Source organism: Acinonyx jubatus, chromosome B2, assembly GCF_027475565.1.
Source record: "Acinonyx jubatus isolate Ajub_Pintada_27869175 chromosome B2, VMU_Ajub_asm_v1.0, whole genome shotgun sequence".
NCBI classification, from domain to species: Eukaryota; Metazoa; Chordata; class Mammalia; order Carnivora; family Felidae; genus Acinonyx; species Acinonyx jubatus.
In genome coordinates, this window is record NC_069385.1 from 133,122,629 (window position 1) to 133,149,332 (window position 26,704).

The following is a 26,704-nucleotide window of genomic DNA, read 5'->3' on the forward strand; positions in this document are numbered from 1 at the left end:
CCTGCACAGGCCTTACGAAAACTGGATGTGGTCTAGCTTTGACTTAGGAGCCACAGTTTGCTGGCCCCTACTATAAATACATATTTTTATCTGTTACCATTTCCCTTTGGTCTAAATCACCACTTTTAGCATTGCTTATAATATTAGTAACAGGTTTTCTCAACCTTTAACAGCTGAAAATGCCTTCTTTTGCTTTCATGTTTGCTGGATAATTTTGCTAAACATAGTATCCTAGCTTGACATTTTTTTTTCTCTTCTGCATTTTAAAATCTATTGCCGCTCCCCCCCCCCCCCCCCCCATATCCTGCAGGTGCACTAGGACATGCCTGTGTATCATTCTGTCTGTTCATCCTCCTTGGGGCTCACTGAGCTTCTTGGATCTGTAGGTTGATGTTTTTAGTCATATTTGGGAACAGTTCAGCCTTTATTTCTTCAGCTATTCTTTCTTCCCATTTTGCTCTCTCCTTTCCTTCTGGGATTTTAGTTACATATATGTTAGATTATTTGGTACTGTTCCATGGAGTGTTGAAACTATGTTATTTTTCTGTTTTTTTCCCTCTCTCTGCTTCAGTTTGGATAATTCAAAAAATGTTTTTAATGTTTATTTATTTTTGACGGGGGGAGGGGCAGAGGGAGAAGGAGACAGAATCCAAAGCAGGCTCCAGGCCCCGAGCTGTCAGCACAGAGCCCAACATGGGGCTCAAACTCAGGAACAGTGAGATCGTGACCTGAGCCAAAGTCTTACCTTAACCAGCTGAGCCACCCAGGTGCCCCTGGATGATTTCTTTTGACTTGTCTTCAAGTTCACTAATTTTTTCTTCTGTAGTGTTTCATCTGCTCTTAATACCGTCCAGTGAATCCCCCCTTCCCCCAGATACGGCATTTTTCTTGATATTATTTCTGCCGTTTTTAGAGTTTTTATATGTGTTCTGAAATTCTCCTACTATTCATTCTTTACAAGATTTGCCTTTTTTTTTTTTTTTTTTTTTTTTTTTGCCTCTAGCTTTTTGGGCATATATTAGAGTTAGTTTAAATTCCTTGTCTGCTGATTACAACATCTTTGTCATCTGTAGGTCTGATCCTTTTTCCTGCCTTCTCTAAAGTGTAACAATTTCATGATTCACATGCGTCCTGATTTTTTGTTGTATACAGAATGATGTGTGGATACATTCTAGAGGTCCGGATTTCCTTATCATCATCTGAGGGTTGTTGAATTTTGTACTAGCAGACAGTGAAAGTACTATCAGATCTTCCGAAATTTGTGGAGGCTTTCAGAGTAGGTAGGTTTCTTTCTTTCTTTTTTAATGTTTTAAGTTTATTTATTTATTTTGGGAGAGAGAGAGAGAGAGAGTACACATGCCGGAAGGACAGAGAGAGAGGGCACCATCAGCACAGATCCTGACACAGGGCTTGAACCCACAAACCGTGAGATCGTGACCTGAGCTGAAATCTAGGGTCAGGTTCTCAACCGACACAGCCACCCAGGTGCCCCCAGAGTAGGTCTGTTTCAGGCTAGGATGTGATGTTAATCCCAAGGCGTGGCCTACTGGGACTTCTTTGGAAGCACAAGGTGTTTGCCTTGTATTCTAATGTGGGTCCTCTAAATGTGGCAAGATTTGAGTTCCAAATTTGGTGTCCTCCATATTGACACCGGTAGGTGCTGCTGTTACTCTGCTCGGCTCTTTCAGCCCACCCTTGGGTTGCTTTCCGTTAGGTTCCTCAAAGCCTTACCCTCCACGCAAGTAGTTGAAGACTCCGCCAAGGATTTGAGGGGCTTGTTCACAGATTCTAGGCTCTTCTCCGGGGCTCCCTCTCTCCTGGGATTTCCCTCTGCCCTCAGTGCCCAGCTCCTGCGGCAGTCCCAACTTGCAGCTCTGTCTCCTCAGCCCAGGGTAACTGCTGCTGCCTGCTCCAGCCACGGCTCTTCAGGCACTGGTGGCTGCCCCTGGGGAAACGGCCAATGAAATGTGGACCTTCCCTTGTTTGCTGCTTACCCTTCCAAGGTCAAGTCCCATCCGGTTTCTGCCTGCTCTTGGTCACTCTCCAGTACCTTTCTTTGTGTTGTTTGTTTAATATTTTGTACACACTTTTATTGTATTGACAAGAGAGTTAGTCCCGTGTAAGCCGTTCTGCCATTTCCAGAAGCGAGAAATCCTAAATAGGTAGGTAATAAATTCTTGCTGTCAGTGGAAGAGTCTTATAATATTAGTAAGATGATTATCTAAAGACTTAAGAGACTCTGGGAAGCCTCCCGATTGGCATGGTGGAGGAATAAGACCATCCTCTAATCCTTTTGGTTTGTGAGTTTGGTGTCCCAGGTTGACTGGCAGCTGGTTGTAGGTGAGGTGGAGGAAGATGTTACCATACAGCATTCTCCATCGCACACCATTGTAAGCAAAAGCAGATGGATCATGGGGTGAGCATGTACTAGGAGAGCTTTGCTTCGTGTCCTTTTTTCCTCTTCCTCTTGTGAGGTTACCATTTTTTACCATATGCTATAGGTACTACTACAGTCATGTATTTTCCTCGGTTCATATATTTTCATCTGCGCTAGAGCTTGGGCTCCACAAGGAAGATACTGTATCTAGATCAGATCTTTGCATAGGGTAGGTTCTAAGGATGACATGAAATGTACTGTGCCAAGCACAATGCCTGATGTCCTGAGAACAGTGATTTTTTTCTTCTTTTCTGTCTACTCTCCTCTGCTCTGTAAAGAGTTGTTAAATATAACAGGACTGGGAAATTAAGAAAAAGAACAGATTTATTACAAGCACCTACTCTCCCCCCCCCCTTTTTTTTTCATGTGGCCACATAAGAAAAGTTTGTACTAGTAAGAGCTATATTGTTACATTATTTGGGGAGAAATTTAACAATTGAAAAAATGAAAACATGTTTAATATCACTGTGAAAATTTACCTTTTTTCCTCACTTAGAATACAAAAGAGTAGTAATAGTGTAGATCAGGTCCGCGTCAGAAGTTCCTAACCTGGGTTTAGGGTCTCTGTAGATTGCTGCAGTCCCTGAGATCATATGGAAGTGTGTGTGTGTGTGTGTGTGTGTGTGTGTGTGTGTGTGTGTGTGCGTGTGTGTCACTGTCTAGCAGAGGCTACATGATGGTCATAGGATTTTTTAATAGAGACGTTTTGAAATTTTACTTTATTGTTTTTAAGTAGCTTTTTAAAAAAATTTTTAAAAGTAATGGATCAGTATTGGAGTAGGATGAAGATATTCCAATCTTAAAAAAGGTGTCGTGTTTATTTCTTGCATCAATTCATTTTAAAAAGTATGTGTTCACTTCACGTGCACGCGCACGCGTGCATGTGTGTGTGTGTGTGTGTGTGTGTGTGTGTGTATACACACCCAAAACAATCTGGAATCTGATGTGCCAGTATACTAACAGTGGTCAATTTATGTAGTTGAAATATTGTTTTATTCTCATACCGTATATTTTTGTTTAAGTTTCAGAACTTAAGTAAATTTCACAATGTTAACAGATTCAAACAGAAAAGACTTTTAAAAATACAATGAAATATATCTTTCTTATCTGGACCCCTTTCCTCAGGGGTGGCTCTGAATACCAGCAGAAGTGACTTCTGTATCCTTCCATAACACACACACACACACACACACACACACACACACACACACACTCATTTGGTTTTGACACAACTGGAAGAATACTATGTACATTAATTTTGTATCTTAGAAAACTTGCCAATCTTCAAATTCTTATCCTTCCCCTGCCACACCCAAAGGAATTAAGAACACTGGATATCAAATTTCTAGAAATCATTTTCTCTTCTTTTGTATACCCCTTTCAGCTTTGGTGTGTACAAAACTGACTCCTAGTGGTAGTTCAGAAGTTACTTGATTTCCTCTGAAATTATCGATTTCCTCAATTATTTGATCAGAATAATCGCTTCTGATTATTCGTGGGGGCAGTGACCTTCATTGAATGACCCCTGCGTGCTGAGCCCATGGGTGCTTTGTTTCATTTACTTAACCCTGTTGTATCTCATTTCTTGCTTATGGTTATTATTTGAACTATGATGCCATAACAACACATAAATAATACTTCGGTACTCTTTCAGTTCTTTTAAATTGCACATCTTTTAGAAACTTTTGAACATGGAAGTTTTAAAATGCTTACAAAATAGAATGGTATAATAAACCTCTTCTTGCCTATCATCTACCTTTGGCGGTTAACAGCTGATAGCCTGTCAGGTTTCATTTACTCTGTGAGCACTCTCCCTGCCCCCACCCCATAATGTTTTCAAGCGGACCTCAGATGTACCATTTCATTAATATGCTTTTTTATATAAACTCCAAAAGTTAAGTAATATTTTTTTTCACATAATCACAACATCTTTATAAAGAAACAACAACAAATAGTAATTCCTTAATGTGATCAAATGTCCACAGTGTTTAAATTTCCAGTTCTCCACAGTATTATAATTTTTAAAAGCATTTTGTTAGAATCAGGGCATTAATAATAAGGTCCACGTATTTTATAGTTTGATATGTCTTTTATGTTCTTTTGATGTATTGGTACCCTTCCTAATTCTTTTATTCTTTGCACATTTGTCAGAGAAACTAGTCTGTTCTGTTAGACTTTTCCCACCAGTGGTTCTGTTTGTAAATGGTTGAATACATAAATAGGTTTCTTTAAAAACTGTTTTAACTGGGGCACCTGGTTGGCTCAGTCGGTTGAGTGTGCAACTCTTGATTTCAGCTCAGGTCATGATCTCAGGGGTGTGAGATCAAGCCCCACGCTGGGCTCCATGTTGGCTGTGGAACCTATTTAAGATCCTCTCTCCCTCTCCCCTGCTTGTGCACTCACTCTTTTTCTCTCTCGTTAGTTAAAGAAATAAAAAATAAAAAAATAATTGTCCAGTTATGGCATTTATGGCTTTATTTTGTTTGAGTTACTAGTTAAATGCATGTTTCTAGATTTGAAATATGGAATATTCTTTGAAATAAAAATTCACAAGGAAATAAGAGACAAAATCAGATAAAATTATTTTAAAAAGTTTTTTTAATGTTTATTTTTGAGAGAGAGAGACAGACAGACAGAGCATGAGTAGGGGAAGGAAGGGCAGAGAGAGAGGGAGACACAGAATCCGAAGCAGGATCCAGGCTCTGAGCTGTCAGCACAGAGCCCAAAGTGGGGCTCGAACTCGGGAGCATTGAGATCATGACCCGAGCCAAAGTCAGACGCCTAACTGACTGAGCCACCCAGGCACCCCAGATAAAATCACTTTAAATACAATCCTGAGAGGTGGCCATACCCATGCATTACATGATAAGTGTATTGTATCTGCTAAATTTGTGGTAGGGGTACAAGCAAAACAAAACAAAAATCTTGTTTCCTTTTTCATTAGAATGCAGTTAACTGCTCAGTGTCATACAGAGGGAGGCCTTTCCAGGGTCTCTTCACTGTGGCATAGATGTCTTGGAGTTTGTCTTTCCATAGCATTGAATCTTGCCGAAGGGATGCTGTGTATGAACCAGCAGGCCAGGGCTTGAACCACTGCAACATAACGTCTAGACTCATGAGGGGAGGGGGTAGAGGGGGCACATCCACGGGCCCAGAAGGAGCCAACACAGTGGTGATAAATCCAGTGGCAGGTAGCCGGGAAGACTGTAAGTCATAGCTCTTTGCCAGATGTACAGCGGGAAACCCAGATATGCAAGTATTCCTTAGGCCAGACTGACATTTCATCCAATTAGAATTCTAGAGGAAATGTAGTCGTACTTCCGTGTCCAGTGTTGTGAGTCTCTAAATACTTTTCTTCTACCCGAAGGGAATACAGGCAGTTATTTCCAGTATTGCTTTCCTTCTTCCCTCACATTTCTAGTCTTCATCACCCGCCTCCCACCCCAACCTTTTTTCCCACTTCTTAGAGCATATAGATTTATTTGTATCTGAAGTAACTGGAGATCACAACGTGGAACCAGTGGAACCAGAACTCTGAAATAGCAAACTTCTTGACCCCAGCCCGTATTATACTTGCCAAGGTCCTGGGCATGCTGTGAGTGTTGACCCTTTCCTGGTGAGGGGCTTCTGGTGAGAGGTGGGGAGGCTATCCCAGGAAGGGTCCCCAGGCACATAGGAAGTGTGTGGCTCGCTGTGCTTAGTTTCTGTGCTTTTGCCCTGTAATAGAAGTTGTGTTGCTATTAATTGTGTTTCAGTCCTTCATTTTGTATTTAAATCCTCCCTTCCCTTCCCTTCCCTTCCCTTCCCTCCCTTCCCTTCCCTTCCCTTCCCTTCCCTTCCCTTCCCTTCCCTTCCCTTCCCTTCCCTTCCCTTCCCTTCCCTTTCCCTCTTCCTCCTTTCCTTCCTTGCTCCTTCCCCCACCCCTTCTCTTTCTTTCAATAAGAGGCTTTTAAAAAATTAAAGGGAAAATAGATGTGTTATTTGCTGACTAAGGATGAGGCAGATAGCCAGCCTGAAAAGCAGAAGAGTTCTTTTCAGACTTTGAGATCCATACCTCTTGGGTGTCTCTCAGCCATCTCTATATTTACATGCTTACCCCTGAATTTGGTGTGTGTGTGTGTGTGTGTGTGAATCTGTTACTGGTTAGTAACTCAACTTCAGTGGAACCTGGCATTTAACGTCTCAGGATAAGAACGCTCTGTCTTCATATTCCTTTCTCTCCCCATCATAGTTACCATGACTACCTCCTCCCATCCACGACATCAGAAAGCATCAAATGGGATGAGGATACCAGTGTTGCCATACTCTCACAATAATAATATCTGAACCAAAATAGGCCACGTGTTTTAATGTGATTATTGTAAAACTGTATTATTCCATGTCAATTTTAGCATCTTTGTGCGGTAGCTTATTACATTTAAATAGTTTCTGGGTTTCCAAACATACATTTTTTCAGGTGGAGATCGATTTTCATCTTGGTAATAAATGGATCTATCTGTGATATAATGCTTATTAGGAATGTATGCTTTGGGTTTGCACCTTAGCTGTATACTTTGCTTGCACCCCCTTAGCCATGAACTACACATGGAATTTGACCTTCCTTATCTTCCCTGGTCTCTCCCAACATCCGCAGCTCCCTTGATAAGGCAGACGCTGCCTGCTCCCCGTACCTGTGGCTTGATAAAAAGTTGCTTCAAGGAGCCAGCTGATAAGACGTTTTTTTCCCTAACTGCTTGCGTTTTGTACAACTTTGAATCTTGACCTGATAATATCTGTAATTTACAGAACATTGATTTTTCAGGTTTGGCTGCATATTAAAATCACCTGGGAAACTTCTAATGCTGATTTGATTGATGTGGGGTGCAGCCTTCATATGAAGACTTTTAAAATGACTCCAGTACTAAGGGAGCAGAGCTTGAGTTCTGCTGTTCTAGGTGATGCATGAAAGAGCAGAAGCCAGGAGCCAGAAGGGTGGCCCTGAGGGACCCGACCTTGCTTTGGCAGCCGTCTGAGGAAGGAGCTTGCATCAGACTTAGCCTCCTCGATGGAACTTCTCGTGGGTTCTGAACCTGGGTGAAGTTTCAGGAGGGACACTCTGGGAGTTTGCTTAGTTTTTGACTCCTTAGGAAACGTGTGCTCAGCTCTAAAAACCAGTGGTTTTCCCAGCTCCCTCTAGGGGTGGAAAGGTTTAGTTACCCCACTATTATAAGTAGTTAGCATACAGTGGCCTAATACTTAGCTCTGCTCATCAAGGCTAAGGAACTGTCTGCAAAGTGAAACCAGGTATATGTTATTAAGAGACAAAAAATAATTCAAAAGCCTGAGATGGTTTAGTGGTAACATATTCACAGTGTGTCCGTGTACATTTTGTTATCCCATAGTTAGTTTTGCTATCAAGATGATTTTCTTATAAAAGAAACGTTGCATTTCGTCGACCCACAGTTTTATCTATTTATTAAAAGATTTCTTTTAATGTTTGTTTATATTTGCAAGAGAGAGACAGAGCGTGAGCAGGGGAGGGGCAAAGAGACAGAGACAGAATCTGAAGCAGACTTCAGGCTCCAGGCTGCAAGCTGTCAGCCCAGAGCCCGACGCGGGGCTCGGACCCACAGACAGGGAGATCATGACCTGAGCCCAAGTCAGATGCTTAACCAACTGAGCCACCCAGGCACCCTTGATCCATAATTTTAAAAGCATGGTGAAGCTTTTAACTTTTCTCTTTGAACAACTTTAATTTTTTCTCAGTGTCACAATGGAAATATGCTTTCCTAAAGATAAATGGACAATTCTGCAAAATACATAAAGGTATACTTTTCCATATGCGTGGAAGTACAGCAAGGCTAGGCATTTCACAGTTGGAATTTTGTGGTACATTTTGGTCCTGCTCCCTGTCTCCTGCCTTCACTTTTCCATCTTTTCCTTCCTCGGCTCCTCCTGACCCACCACCCACCGAGCCACTACCCCATCTTGTGTATTTGGCTGCTTGCAGGAACCATCCTCTAGTGCCTTCATCTGGCGGAATTCTTTTCGTCCTTCCTCCTGGAAAAGTCCAAATTTGGCATTCCTTCTCCAATTCTTCATGCAGGTTGCCAGACTTTGTTAGGATAAACAGCACTGCTGTGCACATTGGAGCCGTCAGATACACGTGGGTTTCTACTTCACAGATTCCCTAGTTGTTGTTCATCAAGAGCTTTTATTTGTCCTTAAATAAAAGGGCCTTAAAACCGGTCAGCTCTTCCGTTCGCGTCAATAATTTGGCTCACCTTAGCCGGTCTGGAAGACCTGTCCCAGAAACGCTGAGCTCCGTTTTCTTTGTAGCCAGCTACGCTATGCCTCTTCTCTCAGTAAAATCCAGTCCATTGGATCTGCGCTCCGTCAAACTCATCCTTCCCATCAGTAGATTTTTCATCTGACGTACCTTCTCCTCTCCTTCCCTGTGACCTCAGAGGATGGCCCTGGCTCTCCCCCTGTTCAAAACCAGCCCTTCTCCTAGACCCTGGATGCTCTATTCTGCTTCCTTAAGGGTCTTGCCCCTGCATATGTCCTCTTCTTCCCTTTATTTTTGCTCTCGTTTTATGGGCTCCCCACCTTGTGCCTATAAACGTCTTTGAAAACCATACCAAACATCTTTCTCTTAACCCTGTGTTTCTCAGTGGCTCCCCAGTTCACTCTCTTCTTCTCCACTGAATGTTTTGAAATACAGTTCTGCCCCGGTCTCTTCTCTGCCTCCCATCCCATCACTGCCTCTGCCCTCGGCCCCCCAGCCTCCTCGTCTCACCTCCTGCTTTTGCAAAGCATCGCCAGGACCTCCTAATTGCTCAACCCAGTGGAAGCTTTTTCAGTCTTTCTGGATTGCCTCATCTACTGATTTGACAATGAAACACTGTTCTCTTGATCTCTGTGACTAAAATTATTTCTGGTTCTAATTTTTTCATGCGTTCCTTTTGTTGTGTTTTGTTTTTGTCTCTTTCTTGGGTTTCCCTTTCTTCTACCTACTCCTGAACAGTTGGAGCTGCCTCTCAGTGTGCCACAATTCTTAACTGGAGAGTAGGTGGCCCGTTAAAATCCTTTGTCAAATCTTTTAAAATTTATATAATCTGGGGCCACCATTACTGTAGTTATTGGCTCAGTAGGTCCTCCTTCCAGAAACCTATAGTATAATAGTTTTCTAATATTCTGTCATATGGAGGTACCATATTTACTTGACCATTTCTCAAGTATTCACTCAACAGATACTTATTGAACACCTACTTTATCCCAGGCGCTGTGGATGATTTAGTTTTTCATAGTAGAAGAAGCACCGTGATGAATGGCCTTTGCTCCACTCCTTTCATGGTCTCAGTCTAGATTTCCAGCAGTTCAGTCACAATTTTAAGGACAAGTGGGTTTTCAAAGATCTTCACTACCTATGGCCAGGTCAGTTTATAGAGTAAGTCATATTTTCGCTTCCACCAACTCTGTGGTATAGTTTTAACTACTAGATTTGTAAAATGGAAGTTTCCAAATCCTGTATCTTTAGACCTGCTCTCTCCAGGTTTGTTTCCAAACTGCTCTGAGTTCCTGACACACTTTCTTGTCTTCTTCTTTGCCTTTGCAACCTCCTCATGATCCCCTACCTGAATGCCCTCATCCACTCTCCATGGTGAGACCACTCATCTTCTGTTTATTTTCAGCCTGTGCATTTCATCCATGAAGCTGTTTCAGGACTCTTCCCATTGCCAAGACAGCCACATCTCCCCGTTCTGTGTTCCCTTAGCACCCTGTGGATAGAGTCACACTGTTACACGTGTAGAGAGATGGCTTGTTTCCTTCTGTAAGTTCCTGCACGTAGAATTGCTCATCTTTGTATATCTTTAGGCTAGCACACGGGAGCTAATATATTCTGAATTGAATAAATCCTGTGTGTTAACATTGTAGAAATCATCCCAGAAGATCTGGCGGTGGTGAACACTGTTCTGGGGGTGAGAGCACAGTGCTGGGGGTGCAGACCAGTGGTAGGAAGACTTCCTCAAGGAAATGAGAACATGATTAGTGGTCAGTTTCTTTGTTTTAGCGTGTTTATTAGAATGATACTTGGTTTATATGGTGAAGTCTGTCCTTTTCTATTTATTGTTGGCGGGTTTTTGTTTGTTTGTTTGTAGTTTTTTTGTTTTTATACTAATGATAGATGTGATTTAGTCAAGTCCGTTCTGGACATTGTTACCTTTTTCCTCCTCCATTGTCCTGCTGCAGTTATGTTACAACAATATCCTTCCCAATACTGAAATATCTTTGCATACTTATTTCACACCCTACTTGGGTGTGGCTTTCCAAACTTTGAATATACTTCTTTTAAAAAAAATAATTTTTTTTAAGTTTTCTTAAGTGATCTCTATGCCCCAGCGTGGGGCTCAAACTCACGACCCCAAGATCAAGAATCATGTGCTCCACTGAGCCAGCCAGGCGCCCCTGTACTTCTTGGTATAGATTGTTATTTTTTAAATTATTAATTATTTTTATTTTTTCATTTACATCCAAGTTAGCGTACAGCACAACAATGATTTCAGGAGTAGAATCCAGTGATTCATCTCCTTTGTGTAACACCCAGGGCTCATCCCAACAAGTGTCCTTCTTAAGCCCCTTGTCCATTTAGCCCATCCCCCCACCCACTACCCCTCCAGCAACCTTCAGTTTGTTCTCTGTATTTAAGAGTCTCTTATATTTTGTCCCCTCCCTGTTTTTATATTGCTTTTGCTTCCCTTCCCATATATTCATCTGTTTTGTATCTTAAATTTGACATGAGTGAAGTCATATGATCTTTGTCTTTCTCTGACAGACTAGTTTTGCTTAGTATAATACCCTCTAGTTCCATCCATAGAGTTGCACATGGCAAGATTTCATTCTTTTTGATCGCCGAGTAATACTCCATTGTATGTATGTATGTGTGTGTGTGTATATATATATATATATATATATATATATATATATATATATATACCACATCTTCTTTATCCATTCATCCATCGATGGACATTTGGGCTCTTTCCATACTTTGGCTATTGTCGATAGCGCTGTTCTAAACATGGGGGTGCATGTGTCCCTTTGAAACAGCACACCTGGATCCCTTGGATAAATGCCTTGTAGTGCAGTTGCGGGGTCGTAGGGTAGTTCTGTTTTTAATTTTTTGATGAGCCTCCATACTGTTTTCCAGAGTGGCTGCACCAGCTTGCATTCCTACCAGCGGTGCAAAAGAGATCCTCTTTCTCTGCATCCTCGCCAACATCTGTTGTTGCCTGAGTTGTTACTTTTAGCTATTCTCAGTGGTGTGAGGTGGTACCTCAGTGGGGTTTTGACTTGTATTTTCCTGATGATGAGTGATGTTGAGCATTTTTTCATGTGTTAGCCATCTGGATGTCTTCTTTAGAAAAGAGCCTATTCATGTCTTTTGCCCATTTCTTCACTGGATTATTTGTTTTTTTGGGTGTTGAGTTTGATAAGTTCTTTAAAGATTTTGGATACTGCCCCTTTATCTGATATATCATTTGTAAATATCTTCTCCCATTCTGCTGGTTGCCTTTTAGTTTTGCTGATCGTCTCCTTTGCTGTGCAGAAGCTTTTTATCTTGACGAGGTCCCAATAGTACTTTCTGCTTTCGTTTCCCTTGCCTCCAGAGACGTGTCGAGTAAGAAATTGCTGCGGCCGAGGTCAAAGTGGTTATTACTTGCTTTCTCCTCTAGAATTTTGATGGCTTCCTGTCTTACATTTAGTTCTGTTATCCATTTTGAGTTTATTTTTGTGTATGGTGTAAGAAAGTGGCCCAGGTTCATTCTTCTGCATGTTGCTGTCCAGTTTTCCCAACACCGTTTGCTGAAGAGATTGTCTTTATTCCATTGGATATTCTTTCCTGCTTTGTCAAAGATTAGCCGGCCATACATCTGTGGGTCCATTTCTAGTTCTCTATTCTGTTACAAGGATTATTTTTTTTAAATGTGTTTTTATTATTTTGACAGAGCACAAGTAGGGGAGGGACAGAGAGAGAGGGAGACGTAGAATATGAAGCAGGCTCCAGGCTCTGAACTGTCAGCATAGAGCCTGATGTGGGGCTCAAACTCATGGACTATAAGATCATGACCTGAGCTGAAGTCGGATGCTTAACTGACTGAGCCACCTAGGAACCCCTTGATGTAGATTGTTAAATACATATTCATATATGGAACTTGTCTGTGGTGCTGATTTTTCTTCCCCTTTGGTCACATTGATGTCAGGGCCATATCAGCTTTATAAAATGACTTAGAACAGCTTTTGTGTTATCCTGTGCTCTGAAACTTTTGAGGAAATGCTTTCTTTTCAGAATTGGAAAGAATTTGATAACAAAAGCATCTGGGCCTGGAACCTTTAAACAAGGTAGTTCTTTGTCGTCCTCTGGTAACTTTCTTCGTTTCATCTGTGATTATTCCTGGATCAAGTTGAGTAATTTCATGCTCTCTGGAACCTTTTACTAATCAATCACAATTTTCAAATTCATTAGCACAGAGTTGAGTCTTGTAATTTTTTCCCTGTATACTTCAGGTGGTATTTTCCAATTTGAAATATTACTGGTCTGGATAATCATTTTCAGCATTATTGCACAGTGTCCTCTTCCTGAAAGACACAGGTCCAGAGGCACAAAGATGTGTAACTACAGGTTAAAATGTGTGACTTACAAATGTGGGCTTACTTAGCTGATTTAGTAGTGAACACCAGGGACAAGAATCATTTAAAAGAGCATGTATTGGGGACACCTGGGTGGCTCCGTCAGACTCCTGATTTCAGCTCAGGTCATGAGATCGAGCCCAGCATCAGGCTCTGCACTGACAGCATGGAGCCTGCTTGGGATTCTCTGTCCCTGTCTCTCTGCCCTTCCCTGGCACTCGTTCTCTCCCTCTCTCTCTCTCTCTCTCTCAAAATAAATAAACATTAAAAAAAATTAAAAGCATGTATGGGTATTAGATGCATTTTTAACATTACATCATTGTCTATATTTAGTCTTACTGAAATAGCTGTAGCAGTTAACAGTAAGAGTAAGGGAGCTTGTGCTGACGGGTAACGAGGGGACGTAGGAGTTATGCTTATTTAGTAGTAAAAATAGTACAGTCGCATATGGTGATCCTTTTTCAATCAGATGGCTTCTCTTTAAGTAAATAGAGGTGCCTTTTACAGTTCATTAGGATCTACTTCATACGATTCTACTATTAGCTTTTCTGCTTTGTGCTTTTAGGGCCAAGGGAAGAGGGAGAGTCTGTGGTGTTAGAGCCGGGGTTATTAGGTACAGATCCGAAAAGTGGCAGAGAAGGATGAGCTAGTAAAATGAAGGTAGAGATCATTTGTTCTTGATCGCATGGAGTAAGAGTTTACTCAAGTGTTTTTCACGGCAGGCATACAGCTTCCCAAATGTCGAAATCATCTGTAGCGTTAAAGAGGATATGATGCTGGGTTCTTCAGTGAAACCACCCAATGCCGGTTGTGAGTTTGTGTGCCTGGATCCCTTTTTCTCTTTCTCAGAATGCACCAGCGCTTCTCTGCAGCCTGGCAGGTTATTGCCAGCATCTCTCCAATCAGTAAATCACGCAGGGCCGTCGCATCGTCATGATTACTAATGATCACGAGACAGGTCACCGCAGAGAGACAGGGTTCCGCGTGCAAGGTCTGGTGGTGGCACAGAGCAGGGAGTGACAGACTGTGAATGAGGGTGTTAAGAGAAGGGATGGGATGGGAGCTGACGGGGCCTGCCCCGAGGGGGCGGCTGAAGCTGGAAAGAAAACAGCAGTGGGGCTGGGGGTGAGGCGGAGGAGGACCTTGTGAGTTGGCCACACAGTGGAACCCGGGCTTTATATTTACCTTCAAATTGAGAGTCAAGGGATTGTTTAAAGGGTATGATCATCTGTAAGCCCCTCCAGGAAAGCCTGTCTGTTTGGTTTGGCTTGTTCTCCCATCTTCAGCCCCTGCTGTTGTTCCTGACACGGGGTGGATGTTCACCACAGTGAAAACACAGCTTTTGTGGAATCAGATCCTAACAACTTTGTGTGTTGGTCCCCAAAGCTGGGATGCCCTGCATCCTGAGGCTCTTGAGGGGTGGTGTTCAGGGAGCCCCACCCCCACCCCACTTCACCACGGGGTGGAAATGGTCAAGAGCAGAAACCTACCAGGAGGATTGCTTTACTGTTGTGATTTGTTTCAATTATTCAGTCTTCTCCCCAGAGCCGTAAAAGAAAGGTTATTTTCTTTTTTTTCCCCTAAAGTTTATTTATTTATTTTGAGAGAGAGAGAGAGTGAGCAGAGGAGGGGCAGAGAAAGAGAGAGAGAGAGAGAGCGAGAATCCTAAGCAGTCTCTGTGCTATGACACAGGGCTTAGTCCCATGAACTGTGAGATCATGACTTGAGCCAAAATCAAGAGTTAGATGCTCCACTGACTGAGTCACCCAGGCACCCCAAGAAAGGTTGTTTCTTTCTTTTTTAACTTTTTTTTAATGCTAATTTATTTTTGAGAGAGACACTGTGAACGGTGGAGGAGTGCAGAGAGGGAGACATAGAGTCTGAAGCAGGCTCCAGGCTCTGAGCTGTAAGCACAGAACCCAACATGGGCTCAAAACTGTGAGATCATGACCTGAGCCAAAGTGGGACGCGTAACCAACTGAGCCACCCAGGCGCCCCAAGGAAAGTTGTTTCTTTTTTTTTTTTTTTTTTTATTTAAAAAACATTTTTTTTTTTCAACGTTTATTTATTTTTGGGACAGAGAGAGACAGAGCATGAACGGGGGAGGGGCAGAGAGAGAGGGAGACACAGAATCGGAAAGAGGCTCCAGGCTCTGAGCCATCAGCCCAGAGCCCGGATGCGGGGCTCGAACTCACGGACTGCGAGATCGTGACCTGGCTGAAGTCGGACGCTTAACTGACTGCGCCACCCAGGCGCCCCGAAAAGTTGTTTCTTAAGGGCTCTGGGACTTGGTTTTGGTTTTGTTTTTTGTTTTGGGGTGTTTTTTTTGTTGGTGTTGTTTTGTTTTTGGTTTTTTTTTTTTTGCTCCATGGTTTCAGATTATCTTTCACAAATAAAGAGATGTTTTCCCTTTAATTATTTATGGATGATGGAAATAAAATATTTTTACATGGTTTGCATGTACAAAAGTTTTTAAATATGTGAGGCATTGTACAAAATTGTTCATAATCTTTACCATTCACAATTTCTGTGCCTTATTGGGGAAGGAAATCTGTAAGAAGTTGTAAATTTTCAACAGTGGCAGAACCAAAATACGACTTACATGATTAGTAGCTTCTCCCTTCTCCTGGCCTATTACTTGCTCAGCCATGGGCCCCTCTGGATTGTAGAAAAGATTATGGATCCATTCATGTTGCTGGAGTCTTTACCAGGTGACAGCTCCTCCAAATACATTTAGTAAAAATTGAACTAATTACAATTACATCTTAAATACGCTAAAAACTCATTACAGTAAGAATGCATTACTCACTTTAGACCGACCGACATGGTGTGAATGTCCATTTTGCTTACATATCTATTTTTATTCTTAAACAACAGCAACAGAGAAACTACAGTTTATTTCTCGATGTGTATTTCTTTGTGAGATTGTTACCTCAGATAACAGTGCCATGGAGGGCATGATGGAAGGTGTCTCCGAATCTGAGATCCCATTCTAAGTAACACCCCCAAGCCCCCAAATCAAGGCTTACAAGTGAGATCGTGTATTACTGCTGGGAAGTGTTACCCTTGGTAAAGGGAAAAGGGGAAAAAAATAAAAAGTAAAAAAGATGCGTAGGGAACTTCTTTTTATATCAGGTTCTGAACCCAGCAGTGGGTTGTAAAATCAATACAGCTGGCTGGGCAAGGGAGCATTATTCATTTTTAATAGGAAAAGATGGAAGATGGAGTGTGGGTAAGTTTGTTTCTGAATTCTGTGTACACATGTGTAATTGGTTGAAATGTAAAAACACATTTATTGCTCTGAGTCATAGTGAAAAAATGATAAATAGTGCTTTAAAAATCAGTAAGTTGCCTTGTATGAACCAATTAAGAGCAGACAATGTATGAGTCCTTTCTCTGTGATTTTGGAGTGTCTCTGAAACATATTTGACCTGAAAAATCCTAAAGCATAGGTTAAATATGAACAGGACTTTCTCTAAAAATTGAAGCAAAGGCTTTTAATACTGACTATTACAAGCTCTCTAAATGAAAATTGTATTTACCTATTGAACTGGGGCTTTCGGTAAAAGAATTTAAGTAGATACTTATACCTACCAAAGTAGATGTCCTAAATCTGCTGATTTATGCATAGTTATTATCAAGAGAAAAAGGCAACTTAATTGAAAATTCAACAACAAAGACCAGTATTTTGTGATCACATGTAAATTGAGGTCATTTTTCCAAGAATTTGTTATGTTACCAGTGCAAGCAGAAGGTGGCCAAAACCTCAGTGTACTGAATAGCAGTTATTCTTAAATATGTGTTAAATCATGAGTTTTTGTTGCTTTGAGCCACAATCGCTTCTGTTAATAATAAAAGGTGTTTTATTATATAATGCCAAATTATGTGTGCATAAACTCTTAAACACAGTCATTACTACCAGAATATATATAATATGTATGCATATATTTATGGTTCTTAAGTTTGGAGGGACTGCTGGCATAGAAATGAGAGTGTTTTTTCCTTTTTATGTTTCTCAAGGACTGTGTATTTAAATTCATGGTTTGTTTCTTTACATTTTAAAGGTATACAGCATACTTCATATATTTTACTTTTTTAAAAAGCGGCCCTTGTCTTTTTGTTACTTATGTTAACACAGATTTCATCCATGCATTTGGTAGTTTTCTTTTTGAAATAAAGTTACTGCTGGTGCAGGGTCCACTTTCTACATAATAAGAGGTGTTTTGCTTTTTGTTTTGTTTTCTTTTCTTTTCTTTTTCTAGGACCGTTTCCAGTTCGCTTGTCATTTCATGAGAAATAACTAAAATTTGTGAATAAGAAAAATTGTAATATTTCTCTAGGTTACCTCTACTTGTAGATCTCATGCTGGATCTGATAATTAGCAAACAAATGGGACATTACTGTGGGGATACACTTACCAGGATGAAAGTTTATTTTTGACCAGTGCTGACAGTGTCTAATACTTCAAGCTAGCTCGACTCCGTTTTTCCTGCTGCTCTCACTCCGCTTTTATTTTGCCGACCGGGTGAATCAACCTGTGATTAAAAGAAGTTTGATCAGAAAATGGAAGGTTCTCTGAATTTTCTGGCTTCTTCCTCAAGGTTCATGGGAGAAGAAGCAGGTGGTTCAGAGGGCCCCTGTGGTGGGGATCCGTGTCTTTTATTTGTTCGGAAAAGGATCAGCATTTTGGAAGTTGACCTTGCGTGGCCGGTGGCGGTAGGCGTAGCGCTGGAGACCATTTTGGGAACTGGCGGTGGACGCCAGAGGGCGTAAATGGCTGAAGTACCAATATTTTGAAAATTGTTAATGATACTTCCATGCATTAACTAAAATATTATGTAATTATTGGTACTGTATTCTTTTCAGTACAAGAAAGTACCTGGGAATTTTGTAACTTCTACCATTATAACGAGTACTTAGGCCCCCGTATTAAAGCTGGAATTATTGTCTTCATCATCAAATAAGTACATCCTTATACAATTTAAAGTAATTATTGGTTTTTTTTTAATGTTTACTTTTGAGAGAGAGGGAACGCACGCATGTGGGAGAGGGGCAGAGGGAGAGGGAGAGAGAAAAGTGCCAAGCGAGCTTTGCACTGTCAGCGCTGAACTGGAAATGGGGCTTGACTCTCGAACTCCGATCTGAGCCGAAGTCTGACACTTAACCGACTGAGCCACCCAGGCGCCCTTACATTAATTGTTAACCAAAGGAGAACACACGCTTTTTTACAAAATCCACTTGTGCTCCGAGCCTCAGCTCTAACAACTGCAGGCTCTGGGCCCACGCTCATCAGCCTGTCCTGTCCGCTCCTGGGGCAGCCCTCCCCGCGCCTTGGTAATTATTACTTGTGGGTTACACCTTTGTTACTTGTGGGTTACACCTGATCGTTCAGAACTGGCTCACGTGTAACAGTTCTAGAGTCATTACTCTGATAGAGTGGCTCTCTGTTGCAGTCGGCTACCCACACACTTCATACGTAACCATCCTGGTACCAAGCGTTGGCAAGAGGGACGGGTATTCCACTATTCTTCTGCTTCTCCTTTCATTTCTTGCCCGGTTCTTCCTTTTCCTTCTTCCATGTTTGGCATAGGTTTTAGGCCATCCATGGACTTCGTTTAGACTTGTTTCTAAGCTAGCAGTCATTTGTTACATCTCTCTAATAAAATCACTGCTGGGCATTAATGTTGTCTTTATAAGGAAAGCTTTATTTTTAGGTATTTATTAGGCACCTAAACTGTGTTAATTATCGTTCAGTATTTAAAACGCACTAATTATTTGCATTATGGAAACATTCATTGATTGCAACTGGTCCTTGTGACAAAGACGTGATTGAAATTGTATATTCAGTTTTAAAATAAGGGAATATGTCATTACTTTAACAGTTTACACATATTTATTTCATAAATAATTCAATAAATATTGATTACTATGTATGAGGCTCCTTGTATAAGTAGTGTGTTTGTCTTACTGCATTCTTATTTGTATATGATGCATTGATTTGTAAAATCTCTTTGTTTTTCTTAGATAAAATTGAAGAAGCACAAAAAGAACTTAATGGGGCAGAAGTGTCAAAAAAAGGTAAATTAAAGTCAACCCCAATGTATTCTGTATTCTTAACAGAGATTCCTATTCAGATCCCTATAATTGCAGCCTTACTAAATCTATCAGTGAAAACATATCACGGAATTAGAAATCACCTTAGACTGATTGATACCTGAAAGTATATGGACTTTACTTCCTGAAGTGCTTTAGCTACTTCTGTAGCTATTCTGTAACTGTTTCTACAAATTAAGATATTGCTGGTAGGATTATGAGAGATCGTTGCAGCTCTTTCGAAAGTCCTATTTATGAGACTGTCCCATAGCAATAAAAGTACCAATGTGATTGATGCCTGTGTTTCAACATGTATGTGCCTATCTCTGTATGTTCTTGTGATGCAGTATTTTTTTGTAATGACGAAAGCCCAAGATAGATAAAATTATATGAATGCTAGTCAGGGGGAAGAATGGTTGAATCAGTTTAATACATTGTATTTTGGGATATATTATGCACCTTTTCAAGAAACGTTAATTCTTTCAATTGACAGTGGTGGTTTATTGATGAATGAGGAAAACGAAATTGCACGGTATCTTGTAAAATATCTCAGTTTATAAGTTTAATCAAATTTCAAAGGCATACACGCCTACATATTTATACACATTTCACACAAATATGTTTACAAAGGTGGAAGGAAGGGTTTGAGGAAGCTTAACTTTCCTTTATATGGCTTTATGGTTTTTATTAATTACAGTGGTTGTAATTTTGTATAAAAAATTTAAAGGCAAAAATTGGTTTTCATGGTAGAAAACCTAGTGTTCGTTTTTCCAGATAATATGAAAAATACATTCAATATTAAATAGTCTGTGGAGAGGGGAAGACAGGTGGATCATCTCCCAACACTGTATGTTAATGAGTAAAATCGATTAAAAGGATATAATTAAAGCTCCCATTATAGCATTTATATTTCATGACTTATTATTTCTTTGTCCTTATTATATTTTCTAATTATAATGGAATATTTTGACAGTAATTTAGCTATATATGAATCCAATGGAAAGTCTTTTTTCTTTTTTTTTTTTTTAATCGATTTAGGTTCCTAGTTAAGTATCTTTAGTAGAAATATTTCTGGCTATTCAGGTTTTCCGTCCCTTGGACCAGCCTGCGAACCTCCAAGATGTTGTGGCGTTGGTCTGAATAGTTATGTTGTGATGTGCAGCAACCTTGAAGTGTCTCTCCGTTTTCTTCTTCTCACACCCCCTTCTTCCATGCAATCTGGAAGGCCCATAACAAACAGGGTCCTTTAATGATATTCTTGCAGAAAAGCCTAGAAAGAACAGAGAAATCACTATAGCCATGCTGTCCCTTTCCAAGGTTGACTAAAGGTCCCTTCCCTCATTGCTGTAGACATAAAGCATGTTAAGACACACAGGCTGTAAGAGATGCTTTACATCCAGTAATGGTTTAGAGCTGCTGCAAGGAGAAAAATAAATGTGTGCTTGTTTTGCATTTCCTTCTTTCTTAGTCGCGTGGCAAAGAATTTTAAGAACAGTGAACTAAATGCCTATATAGGAAGGAGGAAGCGAACAAAGGTTCTAGAAAAAGAAATTGGATAATGAGTTTCAGAATAATCCAGTGGGCTACACTTGGCAGGCTACACTTATTTAAGACCGAGGATGAATACCAAGTGAGCATTGTTCTGTGCGGTTCGCTGCCTAGAATTACTACTTGGCTTTCATTTTTACGCACACATTCGGGGCAAATTAAAAATGAAATAGTTTTTTGGGGCGCCTGGGTGTCTCAGTCGGTTAGGCATCCAGCTTCAGCTCTTGTCATGATCTCACGGTCTGTGAGTTCGAGCCCTGCATTGGGCTCTGTGCTGACAGCTCAGAGCCTGGATCCTGCTTCGGATTCTGTGTCTCCCTTTCTCTGCCCCTCCCCTGCTCACACCTCCTCCCCCCCCAAGTAAGTAAACATTTAAAAAAAAATTTTTTTTTAATGAAATAGTTTTTCTCTCAAATATAATTAAGGAATAATATCATTTTGTCTTTAACAATATGAGATAAAAATCTTTCAGTAATAAAAGTATTGAGATTTCTCAAATCTTTGCTGGCCAAGCTGCTGATTAAAGGAAATTCATTTCTTCCTTTGGATAATATGCTGTAGAAATTTGTTGTTATTTTTATTAGGATGATTCATCTAGGGCAGATCACTTTTTCACTATTTTTTCTTTTTTTCTTTTTTTTAAATTTTTTTTAATGTTTTTATTTGTTTTTGAGACAGACAGAGACAGAGCATGAATGGGGGAGGGGCAGAGAGAGAGGGAGACACAGAATCGGAAGCAGGGTCCAGGCTCTGAGCCATCAGCCCAGAGCCTGACGCGGGGCTTGAACTCACGGACCGCGAGATCGTGACCTGAGCTGAAGTCGGACGCTTAACCGACTGAGCCACCCAGGCGCCCCCTTTTTTTTTTTAATTTTATTTTAATTTCACTATTTTTTCAACAGGCCTTTGCTTTTTCCCCCCTGAAAGTTTGACTTTTGTCTTCTGTATATGGCTATTTTTCTACAATGCTGTGGTTCTAAGGTTTTTTTCTCCACTGAAGATACTGTAATTGTTCAATTTATTTATTGTTCTTTCTCCTCCTTTCCTTCTTTTTTTTTTTTTTAACCATTAGTACAAGTAACTAATTTGAATCTAGCATTAATGGCAACCCACAAAAAAAGAAAAAACACCTCGGTCATTGATAGATCTTTATTGTTTTCTAACATTTTAAGAAAAGATTAATCTGTTTAGTGTAATAGGGTGGCAAAGAAAGTGACTTTGCCCATTATGCACCAATAAAATAAAGAAGGGCACTAAATTATGTTAATGTGTTTCTTTTACTCTTTCTAGAGAGAAAGAATACATGAATGAAAATTAGATGACTTTGATTTATTTTAATTTTAATCAGTTTGGGGATAAACGTAACATGTAACATTCACATAATTCTCCATAACACCATTATATTCTTTCTTACAGTGCTCTTTACTTGTTCTTAACATCCATCATATTTGACACTACTCTTAAAATTATTGCATGGGATTTATTTTTTTTTTTAACGTTTTATTTATTTTTGAGACAGGGAGAGACAGAGCATGAACAGGGGAGGGTCAGAGAGAGGGAGACACAGAATCTGAAACAGGCTCCAGGCTCCGACTGCCGGCACGGACTGTGAGATCATGACCTGAGCTGAAGTCGGACGCTCAACCGACTGAGCCACCCAGGCGCCCCACATGGGATTTAAATAAAATAGTAAATGTCACAGATGTGGGAATGGAAAATGTATAAACTAGGAAGAAATAAATAGATCGGTTTTTCAGGAGAGCTTTCATAGTCTATCTTTTGTATAAGCTTTAATTTTAATACTTTGTTTTAAATTTTTACCATACAATATTTGACATATGTAAGTTAATATATGTAATGTATTACAAATTTTTGTCTTTTAACGTTTATTTTTGAGAGAGAGAGAGACACAGAGCACGAGAGGGGGAGGGGCAGAGAGTGAGGGAGACACAGAATCCAAAGCAAGCTCCAGGCTCTGAGCTGTCAGCACAGAGCCCGACACGGGGCTCAAACTCATGAACCATGAGATCATGACCTGAGCCAAAGTCGGACGCTTAACCGACTGAGCCACCCAGGTGCCCCTGTATGTAATGTGTTATAAAGCATAAAAACAACATGGTGATCTTTCATTCCACCACCCAGTGTGAAAACTGGCGCATCGTCAATACCATCGCATCAACCTGCGTGCTCGTCATTATTTCCCTCTGTCTGCTCTTTAGAGGTATTTACCATCCTCAACTTTATGTTCATCGTGTTAATGCTTCATAAAAATAATTACATATTCTCAAACAGTATACTTTTTAGCTTTGCTTGAGTTTGAGCTTTAAAAATAAAATTATGTTCCCTAATTTTAACAGCTTTTTCACTCAACCTTGTTTCTAAAATGTATGCATGTTGTTGAAAGTAGCTATTTCTTCCCATTGCTGTAACAATATTTTATTACATGACGCAATATGTACCTCCATTCTCTTGTTGATGGATTTCAGTTATTTCTCCCTTTTTGCTGTCACAAACAGTGCAGCTCCGAATACTCTCATAGCCTAGTACACATGTGTGAGTTTTCCAGGACATACACAGGGAGCGTAGATGTTCAGCTTCATAAGATGATGCGAAATGGTTTTCCAGAGTTTTTTGGAAATTTTACATTTCCCCCATCAGTGTCTAAGAATTCATTTTGTGCTATCCAGTACTTGGTATTGTCATTGTTCTTACTTTTTCCAGTTGGATGGGTAAAAAATAGTCTTTTGTTCTGCTCTGGATTTATTTTTCCCTAATTAGTAATAATGTTAAACATGTCTTCACTTGTATACCACTTTCTTGAAATGCTTACTTGTATCTTTTATGCATTTTAAACATCTTTTTTTTTTTAAATATATTTTGGATAACAGCTCTTTATTCATGTTATGTGCTTTAGTTCTGGGCTTACTTTTTTACTTTCTTTAAAGTACTTTTTGAGGGGCGCCTGGGTGGCTCAGTCGGTTGGGCGTCCGACTTCGGCTCGGGTCATGATCTCGCGGTCCGTGGGTTCGTGCCCCGCGTCGGGCTCTGTACTGACGGCTCAGAGCCTGGAGCCTGCTTCAGATTCTGGGTCTCCCTCTTTCTCCCCCTCTCCTGCTTGTGCTCTGTCTCTCTCTCTCTCTCTCTCTCTCTCAAAAATAAATAAGCATTTAAAAATTTTTAAAAATGAATAAATAAATAAAGTACCTTTTGTACACAGAAGTTCTTGGTTTTAATATCAAACTATTAAGCTTTTTCATTTATGATTAGTATTTTTGTTTGTTTGTTTTTCTGGAGATTTTTAAATATATTTGCTTGCCTTAAATTCTTCCCTCCCACAAGGTCTTACATGTTTTTTCTCTGTTTTATTCTAAACAAAACAAAAAAACAAAAAAAACTTTCACGTTCAGATAAAAAAATACATCTGGAGTTTATTTAAAAAAAAAATACAGTGTGAGTTTGGGTTCCACTTTCTTTCTCTTTTTTTTTTTTTTTTTTTTTACCCCAAAAGGATAACTATTTGTCCCAGAGTATTTATTACGTTCATTCTCCTTTTACTCTTTTTCATCTTAATTTTCCTGATAGGTATGGGTTTGTTTCTTGGCTCTCTGTTCTCTTCTGTTAATCTGTGAGTTAGTATTACAATGTGTTAATTACTATCACTACATGTTTCAGTGCACAGCAGGGAAAATTCCTAAAGTGTTTTGACTATTTCTAGTTTTTTGCTCATACATTTAAATTTTAGAATCAGCTTTTAAAATAACTTGTTGGGACTTTGTTTGGGATTGCATTGAATTTGGGGCAAACTGACAATTGTCACAATTTTCAGGCTTTCTATCTCCAAAAATAGTATATTTTTGATACTTGTGTTTTCTTTGTCTTATAATTTCTTCCATATGGATCTTGTACTTATTTTATTGAATTTATTTCTTGAAGCTTTATTTTTTTACTGATTACATTGATTGTGTGTGTATATATGTGAAATTGTTTTTTAGCTCTTGTTGGCAAATAGAAATGCAGTATATTTTTTGTATATTCATCTTGTATCCAGCCACTTGGCTGAATCATTCATTCCAAAAATTTGTTTGCAGGTGCTTTAGATTTTCTTGTAAACAGTCTGATGCTAGAAGTAATGAAAGTTTTGTCTCCACCTTTTTAAATTATTGTTCCTTTATTTAGTTTTCTTGTTTTACCCAGTAGGCTCTGGTAAAATCAAAAGAATGGTAGTATTGGTGTCCTTGACTTGTTCTTGATTGTAAAGGGAATGCTTCTAATATTTCATGAAAATGTTTAAAGTCTTTTTAGGGGAAGGGAGGGTCAGGGTTTTTTTTTTTGTTTTGTTTTGTGTGTGTGTGTGTGCACGTCCATGCGTGCGCTTGTTTAAGTAGCATAAGGAGGTTATCTTTTTGATCTACTGAGATTTTTAAAAGAATCATAAGTGGATCTTTTTTTCATCAAATGGTTTTTCTTCATATGTAGAGCTTAATCTTACAGTCTCCCTTCTCTCATTCTAGTGTTTAAACTTCTCTTGCATCTTCTTAATACAATGAATTTAGTCTCGATTTTTATCTTTTTAAATACACTGCTAGATTTAATTTGTTAATATTTGATGAAGAATTCTGGGGCACCTGGGTGGCTCAGTCAATTGAGCTTCGGACTCTTGGTCTCAGCTCAGGTTGTGATCTCAAGTTTCACGGTACTAAGCCCTGCATTGGGCTCCACGCTGATAGTGCAGAGCCTGCTTAAGATTGTCTCCAAGATAAATAAATAAAATTTGAAAAATATATATTTGTTGAAGTATTCTATATCCAGGTTCAAATTGAAGATATTGGTCTGTAGTTTTAGTTTCTTTTAATTATCCATGCCTGACTTATTTCAAAATTATAGTAGCTCAGTAGAGGTGATCTGAGAACTATCCTCCTGTTTCCTATGGACGTATTTGTTTAATACTGGAATGATAGCTTTATAGGAAGGTTGTAGGATATATTTTGACTTTGTTTTAAAAACATTTTTTTTATGTTTATTTTTAAGAGAGAGAGAGAGAGAGACCATGCAAGCAGGGGAGGGGCAGAGAGAGAGAGAGAGGGAGGGAGGGAGACACAGAATCTGAAGCAGGCTCCAGGCTCTGAGCTGTCAGCACAGAGCCCGACATGAGTCTCGAACTCATGAGCCATGAGATCATGACCTGAGCCGAAGTTGGACCCTTAACCGACTGAGCCGACCAGGTGCCCCTATTTTGACTTTCAAGAGGAGTTGAGGGTAGATTTTTAAGTGTCAAATCAGTATATTTAATAGTATGGATCTACTCAAGTTTTCTTTTTTCTCTTGTATCAGAGAGTACGTTATATTGTTATAATTTATACATTCTGTTAAGTCTTCACATTTATTGGTAAAAAGTCATTTGTGGTATTCTCTTACTCTTTCATTGCTGCTGGATTTTTTCATTGTTAATTTTGTTCATTTGTGCTTTTTCTCTCTTTCTTGATTAGTCTTACAAAAGGCTTATCTGCTTCACTTCCAATTATACCAACTTCTGATTTTCTTCATACTCTTGTAGCGTCCTTTTAAGTTATCAGTAAGTTTTGCTTTTTTATTATATTTTTTCCTCTTTTTCTTTGGGTTCACTCTGTTATCAAATTTCTTAGGTTGGAATCTGGGCTAATTTATTTTAAGCATTTGTTTTTTTTTTAATTCAAATCACTTCAGGGTATTAATTACCTTCTAAGTTATTGCTTTAGTTAAATTGTACATGATTTCATATTTACTGCTTTCATTAAGGTCTATGCTGTTTTCTTCTTTTACCCTCTTGACAATTTTTTTCCTCACATTTTTGGGGATTTTATTTATGTTTTTGTTAGTGATTTGTCACTTAATTGCATGGTTATAATTAATTGTTTTTTTTAAAACCAGTTTGTATTTCTAAAATAATTTGCTCTCTGTATCTGAACACTGTGAACT

General features: G+C 39.6%; 1 protein-coding gene across 6 annotated transcripts in view; it reads left to right on the plus strand.

Annotated features, from left to right (window-relative positions):
- HIVEP1 (HIVEP zinc finger 1) overlaps positions 1-26,704 on the plus strand; it is a 146,708-nt gene that overhangs the window by 57,273 nt on the left and 62,731 nt on the right. For all 6 annotated transcript variants that reach the window (XM_027040294.2, XM_027040295.2, XM_053223163.1 and 3 more), the window contains exon 3: positions 19,133-19,186. In XM_027040294.2, coding sequence (XP_026896095.2) covers positions 19,133-19,186 — 54 coding nt within the window. The remainder of the gene's footprint in view (positions 1-19,132; positions 19,187-26,704) is intronic.